The 25,701-nt window shown below is 38.7% G+C and overlaps 2 protein-coding genes and 1 non-coding gene across 3 annotated transcripts; 1 reads left to right on the plus strand and 2 right to left on the minus strand.

The window, feature by feature from the left end:
• Window positions 1-1,745: 1,745 nt before the first annotated feature.
• LOC111989026 (U6 spliceosomal RNA) lies at window positions 1,746-1,848 on the minus strand. Its single transcript, XR_002880504.1, has one exon. It is a non-coding gene; the product is annotated as a U6 spliceosomal RNA (small nuclear RNA).
• A 2,120-nt stretch (window positions 1,849-3,968) lies between these two features.
• Window positions 3,969-5,186, plus strand: LOC136066256 (uncharacterized). The gene has a single exon (XM_065770299.1). The coding sequence runs from the start codon at window positions 3,969-3,971 to the stop codon at window positions 5,184-5,186; it is 1,218 nt and encodes a 405-aa protein (XP_065626371.1).
• An 8,419-nt stretch (window positions 5,187-13,605) lies between these two features.
• Window positions 13,606-18,636, minus strand: LOC112008967 (DEAD-box ATP-dependent RNA helicase 37). The gene is made up of 6 exons (XM_024041322.2): window positions 17,586-18,636; window positions 17,406-17,489; window positions 16,092-16,334; window positions 15,143-15,310; window positions 14,851-14,964; window positions 13,606-14,637 (listed from the first exon to the last, which is right to left on the minus strand). The coding sequence occupies exons 1-6, from the start codon at window positions 18,312-18,314 to the stop codon at window positions 14,080-14,082; spliced, it is 1,896 nt and encodes a 631-aa protein (XP_023897090.1). The 5' UTR covers window positions 18,315-18,636; the 3' UTR covers window positions 13,606-14,079.
• Window positions 18,637-25,701: the final 7,065 nt, after the last annotated feature.

Raw genomic sequence — 25,701 nt, forward strand, 5'->3', positions numbered from 1 at the left:
CTGGTTTGATGATGTACTCCCATTTGCTTTACCATTGGCAGCAAACATGGCAAGATTGTAAGAGACTGAATCCATGTGATCTGTCATAGCCTGTTCTTCACTCTGTAGCATGATAGCTAATTGCTCATAAGTGATTGGATCACTCCTAGTACGAATTGCAGAGCAAAAATGTGCAAATTCTCTAGGAAGTCCTCTTAGCACAATGCAGATCAGCTCTTCATTATCAACTATTACTCCAACAGCAAGGAGTTTATCTCGAGCAATTTTGATCCTCTGGATGAATGAATTCACAGATTCATTACCTTTCTTGATACTTTGTAGTTCAAGCTTGAGATTTAGAATGTTGGCTCTGGATGTGGATGTAAACCTTTGCTCTAAAGTGTTCCACACCTCTCTTGAGTTGGTGATACCAACTACTAGTGAGAAAACTTGTGGTGTAAGGGTTGAGTTGATCAGAGAAAGAAGTGCTTTATCCCTGATTTTTCAAGCTTGAAATTCAGGATTAGCAACTGAAGTTATATTTCGTGTAGTATCAAGTGTGAACGGTGATGGTTTTAGTGCTGTACCATCAATGTGCTCAATCAATGAGTAAGCCTCCAGTATGGTGAGTAACTGATGCCTCCATGGAATGTAGTTGGTGTAGTCAAGTTTGATTGACATAAGATTGGACATATTTGAGAGAAACAGCAATGGCAATTGAATTGCAGTAGGTAGTGTGGAGGTTGAAGGTACAGATTGAGTTGTATCGGTTGGTGTTGTTGAGGCCATAGATCTTGGCTCTGATACCATGAAAGAATTTGAAGCTTATGATTGTATACAACAATGGCGGAAATAAGAGCAAACAGTGAAAAGAGAGAGAGAAAAGAGAGAGAGAGAGAGAGAGAGGTTATGAAGAGAAATTCTCAAGAAATATTTCACTAAGCTTAAAATGAATTTACAACCCCAAGACTGTTTATATAGAATAATTACAGTTAGAAAGTCTCAGAGAATAAAACTGCTCTAACTGAAAATAAACTACCCCGCATTATGCTCCACATTTTGTGCCGTGATTTAAGGGATGTTAGTTGGAAGATAGTTGGAGCTCTCTCTCTGAAGTAGACTCTGAAACCCAGAATAGGAGCTGAGGACTTGGGAGCAGTCTTGAACACGATGAATTATAACAATACCCAAAACGCTCCGTTTCATTTAAACAATACTCAACACACCCAAAACGACACGTTTCCATGAAGAATAAAAATAGGCTAAGTTTATACGACATCGTTTTCTAATGAATTAGAAAACTAGCCGTTGAATGCTCTTCTTCTATCTTCACTGAGTGCTTTGGGTTATTATCTTCAACAAAAAGAAATAAGAAGATTAGCGCCCTTGAAATTGTGTTATCTTGGACCACACCATCTATGTTTGTTTGGTTGTTTTTTTTTTGATATCCTAATTCCTTTGTTCTTGTTTATAAATCAAGTATGATTGGAGATCCAATTGGGGCCAGTGGAGCTTGAGCTTTCTTACTCAGTGCCATCATAACTCCAGTTGGTCCAGCCTTGTGGTACAATGGTCTTTAGAGGTATGTCTTTGCAGAAATCACTCATAGCGAAAATTCATGATATAAAGAACAAAAAGAAAGTGAATTTAATGAATTAAATGGAAGGCGGATCTGCCACGGCCAAGATAAATTCAATTCAACCTTGGATGTAACAACTGTCATAGTAATGCCTGCCTTTGTAATCAAAGAGAGTGTTGTTTTTGATAAAAATTTGGACAATTTCTCAATTTATACATGTCATCCTTACGTAGGGGCCAAGCTAATCTTCTCTGTATCGTTTCAATTTCATCGGATGTCCCCAAAGGGATATCAAAGAGAGTGTTATGTGTACTGAAGAATGTGCAATGGTAAAATGCAATTTGGTCTGCGCAGCAACAACCGCAGCCACTGATTGATTTTGTGAGGTATAGCGATCCCAGTGGAGGCCTCATTCTGCATTGTTGAAGACAAAAAATAAATAAAGTTAACGCTGAACATTGAATGAGAAATCATTATTGGAAAATACAGAGACAAATTTAAGGTTGATGTTGAACTTGGTACATATATTGTTTTCCCCGCTGGGCCGCTAGCTGCCTTATAAATGGTTTATTAAAATATGATTAATTTTCCTTTCTAAAATATTATAATACCTCCGTCCCAGTTTGTTTGTTCTCTATTTTATTTTAAGATATCTCAAAATATTGTCCTGTTTCTAAAAATAAAAGTTATTAATTTACTAATATTCCTATTATACCCCTACTTTAATTTCAAAACTATTTGAAAAGAAAACTAACAAATACTCCATCCGTCTTACTTTTTTTGTTCTTTATTCCATTTTGAGATGTCCCAAAATATTGTTGTGGGGCCTGTTATTTAAAAAGATATAGGAATCTTCAAAAGTGGGCTCAGGGCCCAACGGCCCAATCCGAGGACGCCTAGTTATCCGAGGATAGTGTAAAAAATTATTATTAAAGGGATAATATAGGAGAAAGGGGTGGATATTGTATACAGCGGCATAACGCACGTCCGAGGACACTAAAGTCCGAGGTGAATGTAACTTTCATTTTATTCAGGAGACTCTGCAAAGTTGTATCTGAACTAGAAATTGAGTATAAACCTAAGGAGGAGTCGGGGAAGGTAGCAAATATCTTACAAGGCCATCACCTCCACATTAAATGCTTTCCAGCTAACCCTCTGGTCGCATTAATGTGGAGGTGATACCTGAACAGTAACTAAGCAGCTTTTTGACCACTAAGCAAAGGTTCCGGTAGGTGCTGGATGGGACAGAAAGGAGTTCCCAAGATGAGAACTACACGTGTACAATGGAAATGGAGGATAGAACGGAGTATATAACATAGAAACGGATGATACTAAAGGAAGGAGGAGGAAAAAAGAAAGAACGGAGGGTCCATGCATAAGAGAGGCTCACTGAAACCTAGCCGAGGAGAATTTTTCTCATACAATCAGCCTAATATATCCCTTGTTACTTAGTGAATATAACCTCTCCTGTCGAACAGTACTAGTTCTTGTACCCATGCTCTAAAAATTTATTGTTTGGGCTTGTTGGGCTGAAAACTCATTCATATTCTGGGTCCAATCTAAGTTGAGTCCCTACAATTGGCGCCGTCTGTGGGAAGAACTTGATCTGTTGAGAAGGAAAGGCAAGTGTGTTACTCGCGATGGAAGAAGGAGCACCGCAGCAACCATTGACGGGCCCGCAACAGGTGGATGCTAATCAGCACTAGGCAGAGTCTAGGGGCTCTCAGCACAGTAATCCATTGGTAGCCCACGAATACAAGGGGGATCATGAGGGAAGTACACGAACAACCCATACAGATAGAAGCCGCTCTCGGGGGAAAGGCCATGTTTCCCCTGCAAAGAGCGGAGGAAATATGCAGCGTGAGATTGACAAGTTGAAGAGGGAATTGCGACATGAGCGACGAAGGCGTAAGGCTCATAACTCTGGCACTCCTCTGAGGAGTCGGATGACACCAGTTATAGGCGAAGGTCGAGAACTCCACCCAGCGAATCTTTTTCGTGTGAGGAGGAGTACCACCATGGGCGAAGGAATAAGAGTTCGACTCGCCAGGGTCAGGGGAATGACGCCTTAAACAAAGCTTTGAGTCAGGTCTCTAAGTCGCCCTTCACGCGATATATTGAGGACGCTAGTCTTCCTCGGCGATTCCATCAGCCTGTGTTCACCATTTATAATGGTCGAATAGACCCAGTAGAACATGTTAGCCACTACAGCCAGAGAATGGCTATTCATGCCAGGGATGAGGCCTTAATGTGCAAGGTTTTCCCATCTAGCCTAGGCCCAGTGGCAATGAGATGGTTTAATGGCCTGAGAACTAATACTATTGACTCTTTTGAGAAGCTCACCTAGGCCTTTGGTACCCGTTTTATTACATGTAGGAGGGTTGTTCAACCCTTGGGATCGCTACTATCCATGTCTATGCGGGAGGGGGAAACCCTAAAAGCCTACTCGGACAGATATTGGGAAATGTTCAACGAGGTAGATGGAGCTCACGATGACGTGGCTATGAACACTTTTAAGGAAGGTCTTCCAACCGAGCACGGTCTGAGGAAGTCTCTGACTGGCAAGCCTGTTACTAGTGTGCGTCAACTTATGGATCGGATAGACAAATATAGAAGAGTAGAGGAGGATCAAATGCAGGGCAGAGGAAAGTCTAAGGCAGTAACTCAGGAGAGGAGGGATTTCAGGCCGGACCGATATAATAACAACCGACCTTGGAGGGACTTTGGGGGGCAGTCAGGACCTGCCAACTCCCAGGTGGTTAGCGCCGTGTTCCGAGAACCAGTGCAGCGAGTTCTGGAGAAGATAAAGGACGAGCCGTTCTTTAGGTGGCCCAATAGGATGGCGGGGGATCCTGCGAAGCGTAATCGGAACCTTTATTGCCAGTACCATCAAGACCATGGACATGTCACCGAAGATTGTAAAAATTTGTGGGACCATTTAGAACAGTTGGTGCAAGAGGGGAAGTTGACCCAACTTCTGCATCACTCCAGCTGCCGAGGAGGCCACGTAGGCTCGGCGTTTCAGAGGGATGCTTCGAGGGGACCTCCTTTGGGCACGATAAACGTTATATTTGCTGCCCCGGGGAGAACTGGGTCTTGCCCTTCCAGGGTAATGTCTGTGTCTCAATGCTCGGAGGAAGGCTCTAGTTCGAGGCCGAAGAGGGCCAGACCGGGCACCTCGTTGGTGTTAGGCTTCTCAGAAGAGGATAAGAGAGGAACCATACAACCGCATGATGATGCTTTGGTGGTTACGATTAGGATCGGAGGGTATGACGTGAAGAGAGTGATGGTTGATGATGGAAGTGCCGCCGAGGTGATGTACCCTGATTTATTCAGGGGGCTGAATTTGAAACCTGAGGATCTGACAACATATAGTTCCCCGCTAGTGGGCTTCGAGGGCAAATCGGTCGCTCCGTTGGGGATGGTTAGGTTACCTGTGCAGACTGGTTCAGATATGGTGGAGGTGGATTTTATTGTGGTGGATGCTTTTTCTCTGTACACGGCTATCTTGGGCAGACCTTGGTTGCATGCTTTGGGGGCTGTTTCTTCCACTCTTCATCAGAAAGTGAAGTATCCCTCGGGAGGAGAGGTTTCAGAAATTTTGGGAAATCAGACCATGGCTAGGTAGTGCATGATAATGGCCATTCAACATCGGCCAGAGACAAGTACTTCGGCTTCAGCCGAGGGTGATTTATAGCAATCAAGGATTTAGGAAGCCCAGTTCGGCGCGTCCACAGAGGAAATGAGGTGCGAAGATTTGGAAAGGGTGAGCGTTGGTGGTGATCCAGAGAAGTACTTTCAGGTCGGGGCTCAGTTGCCTTTGTCAGAGAAAGAGTAGTTGGTTGAGGTTCTTAGGAGAAACGTTGATGTGTTTGCATGAAGTGCCTATGAAGCCCTGGGAGTGGATCCGGAGTTCATTTGTCATCATCTGAACGTCAATCCCTCATGTATTCCAAAGAAACAACCACCTCGGCGTCCGTCTAGGGTACACGTCGAGGCTATTAAAGACGAGGTGACCAAGTTAAAGCAGGCTGGGGCTATCAAGGAGGTATTTTACCCTCAGTGGTTGGCCAATATAGTCGTAGTGAAAAAGAAAAATGGAAAATGGCGTGAGTGTGTTGATTTTACGGACCTCAACAAAGCGTGCCCAAAAGACCCTTTTCCTATGCCCCGTATAGATCAGTTGGTGGATGTAACAGTGGGCCATCCTCGGATGAGTTTCCTAGACGCCTTTCAAGGCTACCATCAAATCCCACTGGCATTGGGCGATCAGGAGAAGACCGCTTTTTTCACTCCCACTGGAAATTATCACTACAAGGTAATGCCCTTTGGTCTGAAGAACGCGGGGTATACCTACCAGAGAATGATGACGAAAATGTTTGAGCAGCAGTTGGGCAGAAACATTGAGATTTATATTGATGATATGGTCGTAAAGAGTAAGGTAGTGGCCGAGCACGTGATGGACCTTAACCACACTTTTGGGATTTTAAGAAGGCATAAATTGCGGCTGAACGCATCCAAATGCTCATTTGGAGTAAGTTTGGGTAAGTTCCTGGGTTACATGGTGACCCATAGGGGAATTGAGGTTAACCCTGATCAAATTAGAGCCATAGCTAATTTGCAACCACCTTGGAATCCCAAGGAGGTCCAGAGGCTGACCGGGATGACCGCCGCATTGAATAGATTCATATCTAGGTCGGCAGATAGGTGTAGACCTTTTTTCTTACTGCTCCACAAGTGGAAAGGATACGAATGGACTGAGGAGTGTGCCTTAGCATTTCAGCAGCTGAAGGAGTATCTATCTCGGCCACCCATCATGTCTAGCCCCGAGGTAGACGAGGTTCTTTTTTCCTACCTAGCGATCACCACTTATGCGATTAGTTTTGTGCTGATACGAGTGGACAATGGAGTACAGCGGCCAGTCTACTATGTGAGTAAGTCTCTTCACGAGGCCGAAATACGCTACCTGCCATTGGAAAAGGCCATTTTAGCAGTGGTGCACGCTACCAGAAAACTTCCCCATTATTTTCAGGCGCATACAGTGGTTGTCCTGACTCAATATCCGATCAAAGCAGTACTTCGAAGTGCAGACTATACTGGTAGGGTTGCCAAGTGGGGCACAATTTTAGGGGCTTTTGATGTCAAGTATATGCCCCGTACTTCTGTGAAGGGTCAAGTGCTCGCCGATCTAGTGGCCGAGTTTGCTGAAGGTCCTGAAGAAATAGAGACAAGCCCAGGTGACATGGATGAAAAATCGGTTGGCCTCATCTCTGCGCAACCTATTTCATCCTGGACGGTGTATGTGGATGGGGCAGCAAACCAGCGGGGGTCTGGAGTGGGACTTGTATTGATATCTCCTGAGGAAGTCATCATTGAGAAGTCTCTAAGGCTGGGATTCTCAGCTACTAATAACGAGGCGGAATATGAAGCCTTACTAATAGGGATGGCAATGGTCAATAAGCTGGGCGGAAAANTCCATCACCATTGCAAAGCTTAGTTGCTGATTATTTCGAGAAGGCCAGAAGTTTTGAATCACTTCAATCCTCCTTTTCTACAAGTGTGATGTCTGAACAACGTGACAAGCAATTGGCAGATTGTAACTTTCGCCTTGCTGAGCAATCAACTATAAAGAATGAACTAATAGCATGTGGTGAAATATTTAGGGATGGACTGGCGAGTGTTGAAGCTAAGACAGTGCAGCTGCAAGAAAAGCTGGAACATCTATCCAATCGCAAGAAAGATCTTAAAGCTTCGATTCTAAATAATGATGAAAAGTTGTCAAATCAGAGCTCTATCATCTCGAACATTCAAGATGAGATTTCTTTCATAGAGACTACTCCTTCCTTAAGTAATGCTGACATTGAATCTTTGCAGTTTCTGAAACAAGGGCTGGAGACAGCACGTGATGAGTTAGAGAATTACAATCGGAAATATTGACATGTACTTGCAATCAATAATCATTGTAGCATCTCTCTCTTGTTTTCTTTGTTGTAGAAATTTCATGTCTTTCTTTCCAGCTAATAAAATTAGTTTTCTTTGCATCACTCATTTGTCTAATTTCTCCACCATCGTCTCCACTTTTTTTTTTTTTTTTGCATGTGACTGAACTCAGTAAATAATATTAAGTTGCCTACGTACCTTGTTAAGGGATCAAGTCATTACGTAGTTAAAAAAAAAAAATATATATATATATATATTTTTTTTTTTTTTTTGATAATTTTTTTTTTGGTTGTTTTTTGCAAAAAGGAGGGTTCAGTGTGTAATAGTGAGTACCACCACTAATCGAACCCGTGACCTCGGCCTCAAGGGCAACATGAGCGTTCAACCACTACGCCACACTAGCGATTGGTGACATAGAGTGGGAATAATTTCTCCTTATTTGTACACTTTCAGAGGTAATGGGAAGATATCATATACTCTTGTAGTGCTACAGTGGTTAGTTTAAGCTCTTACTAAGGAGCAATCCTCGATGTTCAAGCGTAGAAGTGTTTAAGGAACTTCCCATTGAGGGGGCCGATCCTTCCATCATCATTATTGATCAACTTGTAAACTTGGTTGGTGTTTGCCCCCTGCTTGAGAGTTGGAAGTACATCACAAGCAACAGTCACATGGTTTGACCCAACAACTTCATTGAAGTCTAGATCAATCTTGTTTTCTTTGGCAAACTTCATGATTTGTTTTTTGAAGACAAAGTATTTTTAGATTGGGTGGCCAATGATGCGATGATATTTGCAATAGTTAGGGTCATCAACTTTCCCTATGTTTTCCGGTCCCTTGCATTCTAGCAATTCGATCGGCTTCAACTACAATAGTTGTTCTATGATGTTTGGCACATCTTCATCAGGGAACGGATATGCTTTTTGCTCACATTCCTTAAAAGTCAGACAGCGCGCTTCGTTCTTTTGCCATCTTTCAAGTCGTTTTTTATTTGCATTTGCTCCTCTTCTTGGAACCTTAACTACAACAATGTTAACAACCATTGAATCTTTGAGATTACTTTTTGCATTCCTGTCATTCCTCCTTACTTCCTTTCTGCTGTCCTCAAGTATGGGAGGTTTCGTATTTCCACGGCTAGCAATGCTCAGCTCCATGTTATGCGCTCGAGTTGCTAGCTCTTCAAATGTTCGGGGTTTTATCCCTTGGAGGATGTAAAGAAATCCCCAATGCATGCCTTGGATGCACATCTCTATAGCAGATATTTCAGAAAGTCTATCATTGCAATCCAAACTCAAAGAACGCCATCGATTGATATAATTGACCACCAGCTCATTTTCCCATTGCTTAGTTTAGTAAGCTCCATCATGCTCATCGTACAACATGTGCTATAGAATCGGTCAAGAAACTCTCTTTTGAGTTGTTGCCAACTGTCGATTGACTCGAGTTCTAAGTCTGTATACCAGTCAAAGGCATTCCCTTTGAGTGAACGGATAAACTGCTTTACAAGGAGGCCTCCTTGAGTCCCTGTGTTTTCACAAGTTTCTACAAAGTGAGCAATGTGTTGCTTAGGATTTCCATTGCCATCAAACTGCAAGAACTTGAGGGGTTGGTACCCATTTGGCATCCTTATGTTGTTGATGCGCTTTGTGTAGGGTTTTGAATATGTGAGAGAACTTGGAGAAGAACCTCCATATTGTGCTTGGATGGTATTTGTTATCATGTCTTGTATTTGTTGAACTGATAACGAAGCAACCGAAGTAGTTTGTTCCCGTCGAGGAGTGTCTTGATTTTTTTTTCTTTTGTCACCTTTTGTAGAAGTGAAGCCAAATGGAAACTTAGGATCATGGCTTGATTCACTATTTCAAGTTTATTCATTAGAGTTGCAATTTGGAGGTCCTTATCTTCAAGTGCTTTTGTGAGAAGGACGACACCTTGTTCCATTTCAGCCATCTTTTCTTCCATGGTAAAGGTGTTAGTCATCATGACTGACTCAACTTCCCAAGATGATGGAGAAGGAAGTGAATTAAAGTGAGCCCATGAAATCTCATTTTTTGGGTTCCCTTTGATGGGAGAGAAATCGTGCGACTAACTTCTTATGAAGGAAGAAGGAGATTTGCCCCATACTTGAGGTGTTCCAAGGTGGAGATGTCCTTGTTGATGACCTTGTTTCTTGTAAGAGGGTCTAAGGAGATGATTGTTTGGACCTTGGCTTCCTTGGTTGATTAAGCTTGAAGTTGATTGTGAGCTTTAGGTTGGCTACAATTGATTGCACCAATGCAGTTGTTGGTGGTAGCCGTACCAAGTCTAATTGAAGTAGCTATTGTTGAAGCTTGAATGTTTTTGCTAGAGGCCATTTAAGCTAGCAGCAAGATGATTAAGATTTCTTTCTTTGAAGGAGAATGAGATGAGAGGCAGAATGGTCCCACTGGGTGTGCTAGAATTTGTGGACGACTAAATTTCTCAGTTCGAAATGAGTTAAATAAGTAAAATAGTTTCATAAATGCGAATTTGTATTAATGATTGTGTGGTATAATTTTCTGTGATTACAAAAGAGTGATCCTCTGATTTGATCTCCTTGAAAGATTTGTTAATTTGGAATTGTGATAATGTGATTTTGATTTGAACACAAGATATCCTTTAATTTGGCTGAAGAATGGATCGAAGGTCTTTGAAACAGAATTACAATGAATTTCTGGCTATGAGCTTGTTAGAAATCCTTTTTTCTTCATGTTCTTCGCGTTCTTCATGTGTTCTTCGTCTTTGAAGATTTGTGGTTGTAGTTCTTCGAGGCTTTAGAGGCTTGAATTCGTAAAGCTTCACTGATTTGTAGTTTGTGGGGTTTCTGGAGGCTTTTAAGCTTGATTCCAGTGAACTCTGTTATCTAGGAATATGATTTGAATGATTCCTCTTCGAATGTTCTTTGTGTTCGAAGGTTTATGATGGAAATTCTTCAGGGCTTTAGAGGCTTAGATTCGTTGAACTTCACCAACTTGTGGTTTGTTGAGGTTTCTGAAGGCTTTTAAGCTTGATTCCAGTGAACTTTGAGATCTAGGCAAGCAGTTTGGATGATTCTGCTTCGAATGTTCTTCATATTTGAAGGTTGAAGTTTTTGAAGTTGCAGGAGGCTTTAGGGCTTGATTCCAGTATAGCTTCTGAACTTCTGAACTTCTGAACTCAAGATGTCTTCAAGGTCCTTCTTGAGATGTCTTGGTGTCCTCAGATGGCTTGGAGTCCTCTTTAATGTCTTAGGAAGGCTTCTATTTATAGGAGTTTGGGGATGGGTGAGCGACATGTGGTGGAGTCTGATTGGTGACACATGTCACAGCCTGATTGGTCCACTTATGTCATCGCTTACACATGCGAAGCTGATTATGTCATCGCTTACACGTGCGAGGCTGCTTATGTCATCGCTTACACGTGCGAGGCTGCTTATGTCATCGCTTACACGTGCTGACGTGTGATTAGTCTTTGCATGAAACTTGGCAAATTTCTATTGGTTCCTGAGTAGTGATAGCAAAACCTAACAGTAATACGTGGCACTTTGTAATTGGTTGTATTTTATGGACTTGATAGTGTGACGTGTTAGCTTATGATATGTCAGGAATTTTCCCTCTCTATAAGGTCTGTTTGGGATCCGCTTATTTTTCTGAAACTGAAAATTTTTTACTGAAAGTACTGTAAATAAAGGTAAAAGTTAGTTGAAATAGTACAGTAGGACTCATAAGTACCAAAAAGTGCAGTGGAGCCTATGAATAATAGCAAAAATAAATTGAATAGTAAAATAAGCTAACTTTTTATGAGAATTTGAGATGAATTTAAAATATGATAGGAGGAAGTCGAGCTAGATTAGACAAATCAAGTGGATGATTAGGCTAGTTTAGTTTTTATCAGCTTTCACAAGAAAACATTGTCTCTACTATTGTGACGATACAATAATTTCTGTCATTGCTTTAGAAAATCTCTCAAGAAAAAATTTTCCCATTATCATTTCCATGGAATGAAATGTAGGTGATTAATGATGGCCCGTGGCCACACCACTGATAAAAATGAGTTTATTTTGTAAATTTCAAATTATCTGGTTATGAAAGTTTGAGTTGATATTTCGTTAATGATAGAAGGAATTTGGACTAGATTTGTAAATACTTTCTTTATGTTGTTAGATTATAAACAACCATAATATAAATTTTAGGATCTTGAATTATCATGATTTCACAACTACACAAATTAATTATAAAACTTACCTTGATTCATTACTGAAATTTTCTTAAGATCAAGTCTTAGTATAAAAGGCACTTAATTGTTATAGCAAAGTAAGGAAAGGTTTCTCTCTCTTGACCCTCTTTTCTTTTTAACTATTCTATGTATGTGATAGGAAAGCTAAATGTCTCTTTTATAGGTAGAGAGATGACCAAATTCTTTGTACCTATAACCTCCACTTGCCCATTAAAGTTTGAGTTACTTAGGAAACTTATTTTTCTACGCCAAAATAGACATTTGCCCCTTTCGCTCAAAAGATGTAGCAAAATGCCCTTATTATTATTTTTTATTTTTTTAAAATTTGATTGCCTATAACTTGATTTTCTAAAAATCGAGTTTCAATGTAAAACTCGATTTTTAAAAAATCGAGTTTCAAAACAGTAGTCTTTTGTTAGATAGTTTCAGAACAGTGGCATTTTGCTACATCTTTTGGGTGAAATGGGCAAAAACCCAATTTTGCCTACTTTTTCATTAACCAATATTTTAAGGACATGTAACTTCTTATTAAACCAAAACATATTTGAAATTATCAAATGTAACAATTTATTCATACAAGATTAACCAATTAAAGTAGATTAGATGGCTGTTAGCTTAGATTTAATGAGCTTTCACAAGACAGCACTGTCTCTATTACTATTACTTGGTAATGAGGTTATGTAGCAGCGCTGAATAGACAAATTAAAGACTCCATCTTATTATTCTATTTGTCAGGATCACATGAAAAATTGAATCTTAGATAGAGTTTTCCACGAATGCATACCTTGCAGTAAATTTCAAAAGGAATTGTAGAAAATACTTGATCTTGTGAATACTTTAAAGTTTAACCACAAACTGAATAACCACAAGGATCCCGAGAGGGGGAGCTCCCTTCCTTCCCAGTAACTCTTGAAGGAGAACGTTTCTTCTACTAGTTTCTACAAACATACATGATTTATATATCTTGCTAGACTACTATGCAAGTCAGATTTGTTTAAATTTGGCAAAGTTTAACAACAAACTTAGTTGCAATCTAATGTTACAACTTCACTCAATATCGTTTTTATTGAATGTAATGAATGTGAATTTTGACAAATTCACTATTAAATTATGTTTTCTTCTTATATCTTTCATAAGCTTCAAAATTTTTTAAAAATTAGATATCAAATAGTTATGTCATCAAACAAATGTTTAAATTTTAAGATTTTGTGATCTAGAATTATGCATAAAAAAATAAGTTTATAATTCAAATCATAAACAATATCTCATCAGTACAAAATTTGACATGTGTTAAAGAACATAAATAACACACAATTCAACCATTAAATTTTCAAAATATATAATCATACTAATTTTTTTAGTGAAAGATGTAGCTTACAAAAACGTAATACACCGTAGCTTGAAGTCGCTAGACATGAAACTAGCCCAATTTTGGGGTCTTAACTTTGGATTTGGTTAGCAAAGTATATTGACTGGTTATAATTAAATGGTCCACTGCCTTTTGCTAATGCTCTTATGTTCCACAATAATAGAAAATGGCTATTTTTTTTAATAGGTAAGTAATTAGAAAATGAAAGTAGATGAGGGATCTCTTTTTTCAGGCTAATTTAGTAGATGAAGCTTATTAGGCATAAACCCCAACATTATACACCCTTTTGCATGATTGAAAACAGAAATTTATTTGGTCATAATTGTACATCAAAACCCTCTCTTATGACTTTCCCTCATTTTGAGTCTATTCCCATTGACTCACATAAGAGAAAATTTAATGAAATGTCACAATTGCACGAGACAAATCATCAAAATGGAATCACAAACCACCTAACATGGCAGACAACATTGAAGCAAAAATTCAAATCCAAACAAGAGAATCAATCATTTAAAATAACTTGGGTGAAATTCCAAACTCGTAGCTGGAATCAATGCTGATATTAAAGTAATGAAGCTTTACACATTGTAAAATATTCCTCATTACAAACAGCTACCATATATTGCAAAAGGCTCCTTCACAACTGAAAGTAGAAGCTTGATATACTCAACTGGTGAGAAATATAGTTTAACAGTTAAAAGAAAGCTCTGATAGACAGCATTTGATAAGATCAAAATGAGACAAGTAAGAACTATTCCTTGTACCCCTACAAAAAAATACCCAGTAAAGCTTCATTCTCATTTGGATGAACATCATCTAGATTGGGAGCTCTAAGGATTATGCTCTATCTGTTTCCAGTCTGCAGTTAGTCTTCAGAAGCTATTTGTATGCAAAACCAATGATCATGTATTTTATTTACCATATATAGATATACTGCTTCAGAGAACAGAAGTCAAGAGATGGAGGGAGAGGCTCCAGTAGTCTAGTCCCAACCACTGGCTTCAATAGTTTCATGACTAAATTCATGCCCATATGAACCAGTAGAGTAAGAGTCAACACCAGTAGCAGCATAGGAATTAGCATGAGAAAGATCATAAGAGGAAGCAGTACCATCAAAACTGCCATAAGTGCTTGAATAGGGATCATTGTCAATCTCATATTGGGCATCTCTACGAAAGTCATATCCACCAAACTTGCTGCCCCCAAACCGTCGGGCCCGACCACCACCAACAATATTTGATGCCCTCTTAGCATAATCATTAAGCCAAAGAGGAACTTCCTGATTTGCTTCTTGCAGGAGTTCAACAAGTGCCTTTGCAAGAGGCATGTTCTGGTCACTAAAAAAGGCAGTTGCAAGACCAGATTTACCAGCACGACCTGTTCTCCCTATCCTATGGACATAGTCATCTATATCTTTTGGCAAGTCAAAATTGATGACATGGGCAACATGTGGGACGTCCAAACCTCGTGAAGCAACATCTGTTGCCACTAAAATGGGAGTATAACCACTTTTGAATGATTTCAAAGCCCGTTCTCTCTCCTAAAAAATATACTTTCAATTATTAATATTGAATTTTTTGAAAAACACAGTAATAGTCTCTCTACCTGAATCAAATGGAGAGCCTATTTGCATAAATAGTAAAAAAAATTGCTCTAAATCAAAATATAAACAGAAGTGCATAGTTGGCAACAGTTACCATTGTTGCTGATATACAGACATGAAAACATTGAAAGAAAGAGAATTTGAGCTAACCATTTGCACTTTGTCACCATGTATTGCAATTGCTGGAAAACCATTCAAAGACAACCAGTGTTCTAATGCATCTGCGCCTCTCTTTGTCTCAACAAATATTAAGGTTAAGGCATGCTGTGCAGACCAAAAAAATGAAATGGTTTATGATCAGCAGCTTATGCTAACAGTTGAGGCCACATCTATCATATAAATAATATAACCATCCATGCAAAAGTATACGAATCGACGGCCAGCACTGTGAAACTACGAAGCAAAGGAATGGGTAATTTGTAAACAACAAAACTCAGTCTACCTTGCCATGGGTTCCATTTGGCTCTTGACCTCGAAGAAGGTTCATAAGATGGTTTCTTTTATCCATATTGGGAACAAATTCGAATCTTTGAGCAATAAGATCAGTGCTGGAACCCACTCTCCCAACAGACAGAAATATGTAGTTTGAAAGAAAATCCGATGCAAGTCTCTGCAAGTACGAATGTTATAAACACCATGCAAACTCATACATTATTATTCCTGACACAAACTAAAATTAATGAAAAAAAATCATATACAGATAAACCAGTCCAGGCCCAACCACGATTTACATTGTTCAGGTTCAATGCACTAACCAAAATCAAAGTCAACTGATCAGCCTTCACAGAACTAAGACACATACTCTGTGTCATAGGAGCAAGTACATAAAATAGAACTACAAAGAAACACAATTCTCATTATCATGCAAGAGTACCTTGCATTTTTATTTTAATTAAAAATTAAAAAAAGAGAGAGAAATTAAGGCTCAAACAGATTAGATTTACCAGCAAATGATTCAAAAACAAACCAAAGATGGACAGGGTTACAATGAATAGGAGTCTATATCTATGAAGAAATCAGAAATCACTTATCAAATTATATTACAATGCACAATCTAATATGAAGATTTCCAGTAGCATTTCTCAAACTATATACAACAAAGAGAAGACTTAGCACTCAGTTTAGAGAATGCAAAATGATCTTTTACCAAATAATCTGATCAATGAGAACTTTAAACGAGATTAACAAGCAGATCAGACATAAAAGACGTCCTTGGGAATTATCTGTTTTGTCTGCACAATATCCAATTTTCATATGGCTTATGTATGCCAAAATTATGCAGAAAATTACTAATCTAACTCATTGCCCAAACACAATAAAATAAAATTAAAATAAATAAATAAATAACAAGAGCAAGATATGAAAATGAGCAGGGAAAAATGTCAACAGACCTGTATCTCATCTGGGAAAGTAGCACTGAAAAACATTGTCTGCCTTGAACCACATGGAGGCATGTCCATTTGCTGCACAATCTTCCTGATCTGGGGCTCAAAACCCATGTCCAACATCCGGTCAGCCTCATCTAATGCCAAACATTTTATCATACTAAGTGAAACTTTGGCTCTCTCAATCATATCCACTAACCGCCCCGGAGTGGCCACTAAGATGTCAACACCTTTTTCCAAGTTACGTAACTGCAGAATCAAAAGTTAGAAGGAAAGTGGAATCGACAAACATGAGGAATTGAATCTCATATTTACCAAGGATCGAAAGAGGGCTATTTCCCATGGTTGTAGCCCACGGGTACTTCAAAAATTGCGACAAAAAAAGCACAAACAATAAGTTAAGAAATCCTGTGTGCATATAAACCGATTTCAAAACATAAACAGAACAATACGTTTGACAAACACAAGTAACATACAGAAGATGTATCAATAAAAATACTTGGACTTGATCCAATGTGCTATCTGACTATCTGACAATATAATACATTGCAAACTACAACAAAACGTGAAGCAAAATTTAAATAGAAAAGTGAAATTAAATCCCAACGACACTATACAAACCAACAAGAGGTCCATACAGTAAGGCATAAAAATACACAATAACAAAAATGAAAGAATCAAATGAAAATTTTGATATAGTTCCTTAACATACTGCAAGAAATTTATAAATACAGGCCATTCACAAAGTGGGATTCGATAATGTGGGGAATGATGGCAAAGATGACATAATAATGTGAAATTGGGTCAGCACAACATAACTCTAAAGATGTCCTTACTCCCTAATCTTAGCAATCCACGTGATGCAATGGACAGAAAAGAAACAAAAATCACAGGAAAAGTAATACCTAAAATAAAATAAAATAAACAACCACCACCACCACCACCATGAAAAGTGAAGAGCAGAACATGAGACAAAATCACAGGAAAAGTAATACCTAAAATAAATAAATAAAAACAACCACCACCACCATGAAAAGTGAAGAGCAGAACATAAGACATCATGGGTGGGATAACATGAGAGGGTATTGAAATGCAAACTCATTCTAGAGTATTTTATTAAGATACTCAATATGATAAAAGTCAATTCAAATTTCCATTTTCTATTCCTCATCTTTTCCTTCCAACCAAACACAGGGCAAATACAATCTATGTTAATAAACAAAGCATATTTGAAAAACCCAACAAAAACAAAAAGCCCCAAGCTCACACAACACAAGTATGTGCAACATTATAAAAATATATATATCAAAAACCACAAACCTGATGAACAATCGGAGCCCCACCATAGGCAACAGCGACCCTGACCCGAGTCTGATACGCAAACTTCTTCGCCTCCTCATAAATCTACCACACAAAAATACACATTAAAAGAAAACCCCAAAAAAAACCCAATATTCAATATCTCAACCAAAACCCATTTGGAGAAAAAGAAAATAAAACCTGACAAGCCAACTCTCTAGTTGGGGACAGAATGAGAGCGAGCGGGAAAGCGACCCGACCCGGCTTTGCAAAACGGTTGAGCTCGAGAATGGCGTGGATGATTGGGAAGCAAAACGCAGCGGTTTTGCCAGACCCAGTTTGGGCACAAGCCATGAGGTCTCTACCAGCCAAGGCTATGGGAATAGCGTGGCGCTGAATCGGAGTGGGTTTCACGTACTTGCACCGCTTTATATTCCTATTCAGACTCTCGCCCAAGTCTATCTCCTCAAAGCTACTCGCCGGCGATGGTACCTCCGACCCACTCACCTCCACCGGAATGTCATCGTAGGCGGCAAAATTCGTTGACTCTGGTGATTCGTCGTCGACGTTGACCTCTAGCTCCTCGAATTTGGAAGCGATACTGTACTGGTCTTGCTCTTGGGTTTGGTGGAACCGTCCACGTCCTCCACGGCCACCACCACGGCCACGGTGGCCGTAACCACGACCTCCTCGGCCGAGTGGAGGCTGAGTTGACTCAGTAGTAAAGCCGTACGAGTTGGCATTGTTGTTGGCATAGTCGTCGTTGAGAGAAGAAGTGGGCATGGAGGAAATAGCACCATTGTTGTACTTGTTTCTGAGGTGCGGAGGCACGTAAGGGAGTTGAGTTGGGCGAGTTTGTGGCCTCTGGGTTGACTCAGTCACACCGTCAGACCACGTCATTGTTGTTGTTGTTGTTGTTGTATAATGCATATATATATATATATATATATCGGCTCTCTCAAAAAACTCAAAGCTCAAAGAAAAAATGGCTGACTCTATGTACGGACGGAGAAACTTTACAGAGCCATTTTTTTTTCACTCACTGATGAGTGGTGGTGTGTGGGTATCTTTGCTTTGGTCATTCTATATATAGAAAAACTGGGAAATGAAAAAACCCTTTAGAAGTGTACGGACAGAGAAAATAAATGGGTCATTGTATTGTATATGCTTTTACGATATTATATTTAATTTATATCTGATTTTTTCTCTCTCTCTCTCTCTCTGTGTCACTCTCTCACGAAATGCTTACCTTCCCAATAAGGCTGAAAACCCTAATAACTGTCCTAAGTATTTATAAAAGAGAAACGAAGGGAAAGGACGTTTTGCTTTTTAGTCATATAGAGTTTAGTGGAGTCACACGTTCGGGCTTTTTGGGGTATTATTTTTTTTGGACTAAATTGACCTCGTGGGTTGATGTTATATGTCGAGGATGACCCTGGATGGGTGTGACGTGGGGAGATTGTGAGTGGGGGGGATGCAAGAGGTGAAGAAAGGGGTCGTTGTAGTAGATTTTTGTCTCCGGGAAATATCTTTGAGACGGTGAAACGTGGCGACTTGGGATTTGTTGGAATGCTGTGCCTATGGGGGGTATGGGGTACAGTTTCTACACGCGCAATGAATGCGCGTGGAATGTTACGTATAATTGGGAAGCTTAACGGCCGGGAGGGTAGAATCGGAATGTGCGACAGTTTTTAATGTATGTGCCGACGAGTTCATTTATTATGGGGCGATTAGGTTACGGCAATTACTAATTAGTGTAAATTACTAAGTTAATCAATATTTGAAATTCCATTAGGGCCCAAATTCCCAATGCCTCACCAAACCATAATAAATGACCATATAATATGTGTTATTATTTTTTATTTTTGAAAGTACTGGAAGTCGGAAATAGGACTAATCAAACTTCCCTTTCTCCCTTCTTGGCAAACCACTCCAGAATGAATGCCTTTGTGAGAAAGACTATCCCATTAGACTAGGGGAATTAAAATTACGAACATGCCTTGAGGCTGATGCAAACTCAACGGGAAAAGATTGAGGCAAGGCAATAAACATTCTTCAAACGAATCTAATGACCTCCTATTAATATCCTCTAATAACATAAATATTTTTCATGTTGGAGAATCATCTGTCTTCAGAAGGCCGTCAATATAAGCTTTTGAGTCTCATTCTACCATTAAATTCTTTACATGTAATTCCTTTGCTAGCTGGACTGTCTAATTAAAACTTAAATGCATGGACAACTACAACTATAAGTGAACAAGGAGTCGTTTTGGCTCCCATAAAAATATAAATAAATAAAAACAACAGAGTGATTTTTTTACCTCAACTTCAATAACTCTTTCCATTACAGTGCCTTTTTTTTTTTCAATGTTTAGTTGTTGATTGTCTACATATGAAAGATGTTAATTTCCAACTAGGTTGGTGGTCTAGTGGTAAAGAACTTGAGCGAGTACAACTTTGGATGCGAGTTCAAGTCCCCCCCAATGCACTAGTAACTTAGTAGTGTTTCTTGTACCCCTATGTTGCCCCTAACTAGGGTTGTAATCGGTCAATTTCGGTCGATGTGAATGCCATATTTTTCCTAGAACCGATACCCTCGATTTTGCCAACTTCAAAACCGATACTGACCAAGACAAAAAGAAAACCGCAAGACACCGAACCGTGAAAACAACGGTTGGTTTATTCGGTTTCCTTACCTCATGTATTTTCTAAGAAAGTAAACAAAGAAAGATAAAAAATAAAATATATTAGATAAAAGAAACAAACAACAAACCCAATAAAACTAGATCAAAGAAACAACTAACAAACCCGAAATATAAACCCAAACAAACTAAATCCAAGCCAAGAGAGTGGTAGTACTGGAGAGTATTCTGATCTCCAATGGCCTATCATCTAAGAGAAAAAGATGGTGGCTAAAGAACTAGGTAAGTGATGAGAGAGAGAGAGAGAGTGACTGACAAAAGGAGAGTATTTGCAAAGAAGAGAGAGGAAAAACGATTGTGGGGATAGGCTGCTGAATAAGAAAGAGATGCTAGGGTTTTGATGTATAGATTTAAATAAAACCCAAAACGACGTAGTTTATCACACGTGTTAACCACTAAGGCAACATACATATATTAAACATATTTTACATATAATAATATATATCGGTCGGTTTCAGTTGGTTTGGTATTATTTTCACTAAAATCGAGACCGAACCAATCAATTTTTTTTTTAATTTAAACCAAAACCGAACCGAACCGAAAAAAATTGAAAATTTGAACTCGGTTAGGGTGGTTTCAATCGGTCCATTCAGTTTGTCAATTTTCTTTACAGCCCTACCCCTAACTATTTTTCTTCTACCAAAAAAAAGAAGATGATAGGTTTTTTTTTTTTTTTTTTTTAATAGGAAAGAAGATGATAGTTGAGACTAAATAGTGATCAAATATAGTTCCACAAATGATTAGGCTTACTATGAACCTTTTTTTTTTTTTTGACACTACTAAAAACATTATCTTTTTATTAATAAATGTTTAAAAACTAAGTCGTAAATCAGGCTAACAGAGAAAGAAATAAGGTAACACTTTTTTTTTTTTTTTGGTTGAATTAAGGCAACACACATGTTAGCTCAGCAAGCAGCTCAGTAGTGCTCCTTGTACCCTTGTATTGCATACACAGCAAGAGTCTAGGCCGAGAGCAATTAAGATGCTACCATGGTGACTTCTAAGTATGGAAGCCACGTTGATCATCCCCTGATTATTTTTCTTCTACCAAAAAAAAAGATGATGGTTAAGACTAAATAGTGATCAAATACAATTCCACAAACAAATAGGCTTATTATGATTTTTTTTTTTTTTTTGCACTACTAAAAATAGTTGATTTTTATTAATATATGTTCAAAACCTGGGTCGTAAGTCGCGCTAATAGAGAAAGAAATGAGGCAATTTTTTTTTTTTGGCTGAAGTAAGGCAACACATATGTTAGCTCAGCAAGTAACCCAGTAGTTTGTACCCTTGTATTGAATACACAACAGGGATCTAGGTTAGGAGCAATTAAAGTGCTACTACGGTGACGTTCAAGTATGGAGGCCACACTGATCACTCCTTGATTAATTTTTTTCTACCAAAAAAAGAAAATTATAGTTTTTTTTCCCCTTTTGATAGCAAAAAAGATGGTAGTTGAGACTAAATAGTGATCAAATATAGTTCCACTAACACATAGGCTTACTGTGGAAGTTATATTTTTACACTACTGAAAATAGTAGATTTTTATTAATAAATGTTCAAAACCTAGGCCATAAGCCACAAAAATAGAGAAGGGAATAAAGCAACACACACATATATATATTGGCTGAGTTAAGGCAAAACATATGTTAGCTCAACAAGCAAAAATCTTAGATTTGCTTTGCTATTGGATTGAGGATTCTCCTTCATTTTTTAATCAACAATTGTCTTTGGATGTAGTCTCATTTTCACAATAATGAAAGTTTTGATTTTTCTCTTATAAAAAAGAAGTAGATTTGTTTTTGTTGAATAAATACTTTATTGATTGAGCAAGAAAATAGAACATTAAGGACCTGTTTGGATTAAGGGGGAAAGGAGGGAGAGTGGAGCAAAATAGAGTAGAGTTGACTAAAAATATGTTTATTTTGGGTCAATTCTACTCTACTCTCCATTCCTTCCTCTCAATCCAAACGGGCCATAAGAGAATCTGGGCTTAGGGTCATCTCCTTCCGGGGCTGTACTACTCAACTAGCCCAATTCAAGACAAAAAAGGCTATCCAATGAGCAAAAATATGAGCAAACACATTGCAGATTTGGCCACATTAAGAATATCCTCAATAACAACTTTAATACTCCCCTAAAGGGAGAAATCAGGATTTCTTTTAGAGGTGCAACCACGTTCCACGGGTCTCCTTCGATGATTATATTATTAAAACCTTTGGCTGCTGCTCTACATATAGCACACCAAGCTTTCTCTTCTTGACTTGAGTGGCATTATGCTCTCTGCACACCACCATTATAAACTGTATATAAATAAACTATCCATTATAATTAAGTGAGACTTTTAAGAAGAATTCCTAATGACTCTTCGGGAACAAAGAAGGGAATTACAAAATTTCCATTTATCCAATGAAAAACAGCATTAAACATTCATAAAAAATAAATAAATCGTATAGACGAACAAGAGACAATCTTTCTGTAGTGAAAAGAGAAAACTGAAAATTAATTAGCCTGGTCACGTTAATATTAAGCACTGCTCTGCAGTTTCCCAATTGATGCTAGCACACATCCTTTTAACAAATGAAAGTATTGCTTAAAGGGATGTCTTCTAGTGTATATCAATGTTGATCATCAATACACTTGGGCCTTGGGTATGTATTGTCACGTGAGAAAACTATTTAGGACAGAAGGATTAGAAAGCGGAAGCAGCCTCAAAAAACACAGGGATGTATGAGATTATCAGCAATAATTTTTAATTTTTAAACAACATTATACGTATTTTTACATTTTTTTATCAACGCATATTTTTAAAAATTAAAAATAACACTTAGAACAATATTACCAAACATGTCCACAAATTCTGGCGAAAAAATGGCCCACGGGCCACCGACACCAGAGAGTTCGACAGCCCTATTATAGCCAAATTAAAGTGGGAGTACTGGGAATGGCAGCAATACTATCACCATCAGATTCAGAGGTAATTCTGATGTAAACTCTCGTCACCAAATTCTTATTCTTTGGATCTCATCTCACATGTTTTTGACATCATATGATATGGATGAAAGAGGTAGCACATATTATAATGGTACTCGTACCAATGCCACCTCTCTCTCCTCCATAGGTACGTACACACTGCACTACACTACACTCTGCTCATTTGAGATTGAGAGGCTACTACATTGCATGCCCCTAGCCACAAAGGGTGGGTTCCACACATGTTTAACTTTTGGGCAGCTTTAATTTCACTCCAAATTTCTGTACGTCATCACTACATGGTGCAGGTCATGTTCATTGATACGGATCAGTCCCATTGATACCAGTAGCAGGGATATCGTATCAACGAAAACAGAAGCCTTTTGTCTCACGTACAAGCTCTGGAGTCGGGCATATTTCAATGAGCTTTTATATTAACACTTGTGGTCACTCCAATTATGGTTTTTTGTCACAATCTATTAGAGGACTTGCTACGGAATTTTACATATCCAAAACTGTTTATTCAAGTGGAGCACAAAGCGAGTCATTGTTGTTACCCATTATTTACTCTATAAGCATAGATGCCCTTGGATGTCACGATGGTAATGAACTTAAGATGGCCTGATAATCCAAAAAATTGACAACTTTTCTTTAGCATGGGGTTGATGTAGAGGGAGAGGGTTATGGACAACTTCATTGCATTTTCATGTATCACTCTTTTTTTTTCTTTTTTCTTTTTTTTTTGCTAACCTTCAATAGTATTTCATTAAAAAAGATCAAAGCAGAAGGGGAAGTCTGCCTTAATATTTCAAGTAACTCCACTGGCAGACTATCCGTAAGAAAAGACATAAAGCACTGGGTCCTAGGAGCTAGCTTGGTAGCGCTGTGAGCTGCAGAATTACAAACTCTTCTAACCCAAACGAAAGAAACAGTACAAAAGGCCTTACTTAAAGCAAGAATATCACAAACAAAGTTACTAATGACCCAACTAGGCTCGAGACCAGGATCTGAAAGGGCATCAAAACACTCTTTCGCATCACCTTCAATCACAACCTTCGTCCACCCTTCAGCTAAAGCAAGATTGACAGCCCAGAGCACTGCTGCAGCTTGGGCTTGAACAGGGAGGCACCTGCGGTACGGCTTGATCCATGCTTTAATGGGAGTACCTGTATGATCCCTTGCAACCACTGCAAGTGCAGTTAAGGTGTTATTACTGCTGCGTCAACATTGAGTTTTATGGAGCCTTCTGAGGGAGGTGACCAGGACAGAGGGTGAGGCAGAGGGGAGAGATGCTCTTCATGTATCACTCACGAATGATACAAATTGATTATTCATTCTAATTCAACAAAATGACAAACCATTACCACTATTATTATTTTTTTTTCTTTTTATGGCTATATAATCAGTGAAAACTATAGCCTATAGATTTTATTTTCACCCACTCAGTTTAAAATGAGTGCCAAATCCAATTATAACATTCAGATAAGTAAATAAGTTGAGAGTAATACTACTCAAAGTCGAACCTGCTTTTCCTAATTTACAAACTGTTAATGTTCTGGGAGAATATATTTCTTGGAAGTACATATATATATATATATATATGATCCTCTACCTCCCAAGAGCCACTCTCCTTGCCCTCACAGCAACTATTAAACAAGCATGCACTCTCTGGACGCCAACGTCCAAGAAAGCATGTGTAAGGCATTTTTGAATATACACTACTGTTAGCTTCTTTAAATCCTTCTCCCTCTCCCCTTGTGTGCGTGTGTGTTAAAATACTTACGTGTGCCTGTGACACTTCTATTAAGGCACAAACAATGCTATAAAACAACCCCATAAAAGGTAGATTGGCACACCACTAGATGCTTTGTTCACAGAAAATGACAAAAGCAATACAAGTATCTTTATGGGATAAGATCCCCCGAATCCTCCAATTCCTTCTAATTTTTATTTACATATAAGCCATGTAGCATTTATTTGAATGTCATGTGTCGCACATTTGGCTAAAGAAGGGAAGAATTGAAGAATTCTTTTGGAGATCCTTTCCCTCAATTGGCGGGGATCCTTTTTTTTCTTCAGCTAACTGAAGTACCCTTACCCAACAATACATACCCCCAATCACTTGGCACAGTAAATCCAATTTTCACAAGGATGGACGAATTTTTTGGCACATGGAGCAATTCCCAATCATATTTGAAGATATTTCTTATTTCAAGATCATACAACATGTTACATTATAGAAATATCTTGCTGACAAATAACCATTACAGACAAGAAGTATGGTGGAGTTTCAGCGGAACACTGACTTCTTCATTGGTTGATCTTGAGCCAATACCTTTCGTCGGTACTCATGTCAGTTTAGTTGTGCCACAGAACTAATTATGTCTGGACATATGTTATTTAGTGAGTAGACGTTTCTCTTCCTCCTCAAGTCTATCCAACCATCTAAGGCCAAGATCACATCCAGCTTTTGCTGCAATTTGGAACTGTTGTCTGGCCATCTCTACTGGATTCATCATGAGGCTTTCTTTGTTCTTCCTTGTTTTGGCAGAGGAGCCCCTCTTAGCACTGAATTTCGTAAGAGATTCTGGGACTTGTACACCTAAGATACACCAGTTTGCCATTAAGCATAAAATTCAGAA

This window comes from Quercus suber, unplaced genomic scaffold, assembly GCF_002906115.3.
Source record: "Quercus suber isolate HL8 unplaced genomic scaffold, Cork oak 2.0 scaffold_29, whole genome shotgun sequence".
NCBI lineage: Eukaryota > Viridiplantae > Streptophyta > Magnoliopsida > Fagales > Fagaceae > Quercus > Quercus suber.

Coding starts and splice junctions, on each gene's coding strand:
- LOC136066256 (XM_065770299.1), top strand. CDS start 3,969: ATGTCTATGCGGGAGGGGGAAACCCTAAAAGCCTACTCGGACAGATAT.
- LOC112008967 (XM_024041322.2), bottom strand. CDS start 18,314: ATGCATTATACAACAACAACAACAACAACAATGACGTGGTCTGACGGT. Junction 17,490..17,585: donor CTAGAGAGTTGGCTTGTCAG/GTTTTATTTTCT, acceptor TTTGTGTGGTAG/ATTTATGAGGAGGCGAAGAA. Junction 14,965..15,142: donor CAAATGGAACCCATGGCAAG/GTAGACTGAGTT, acceptor TGGTCTGCACAG/CATGCCTTAACCTTAATATT.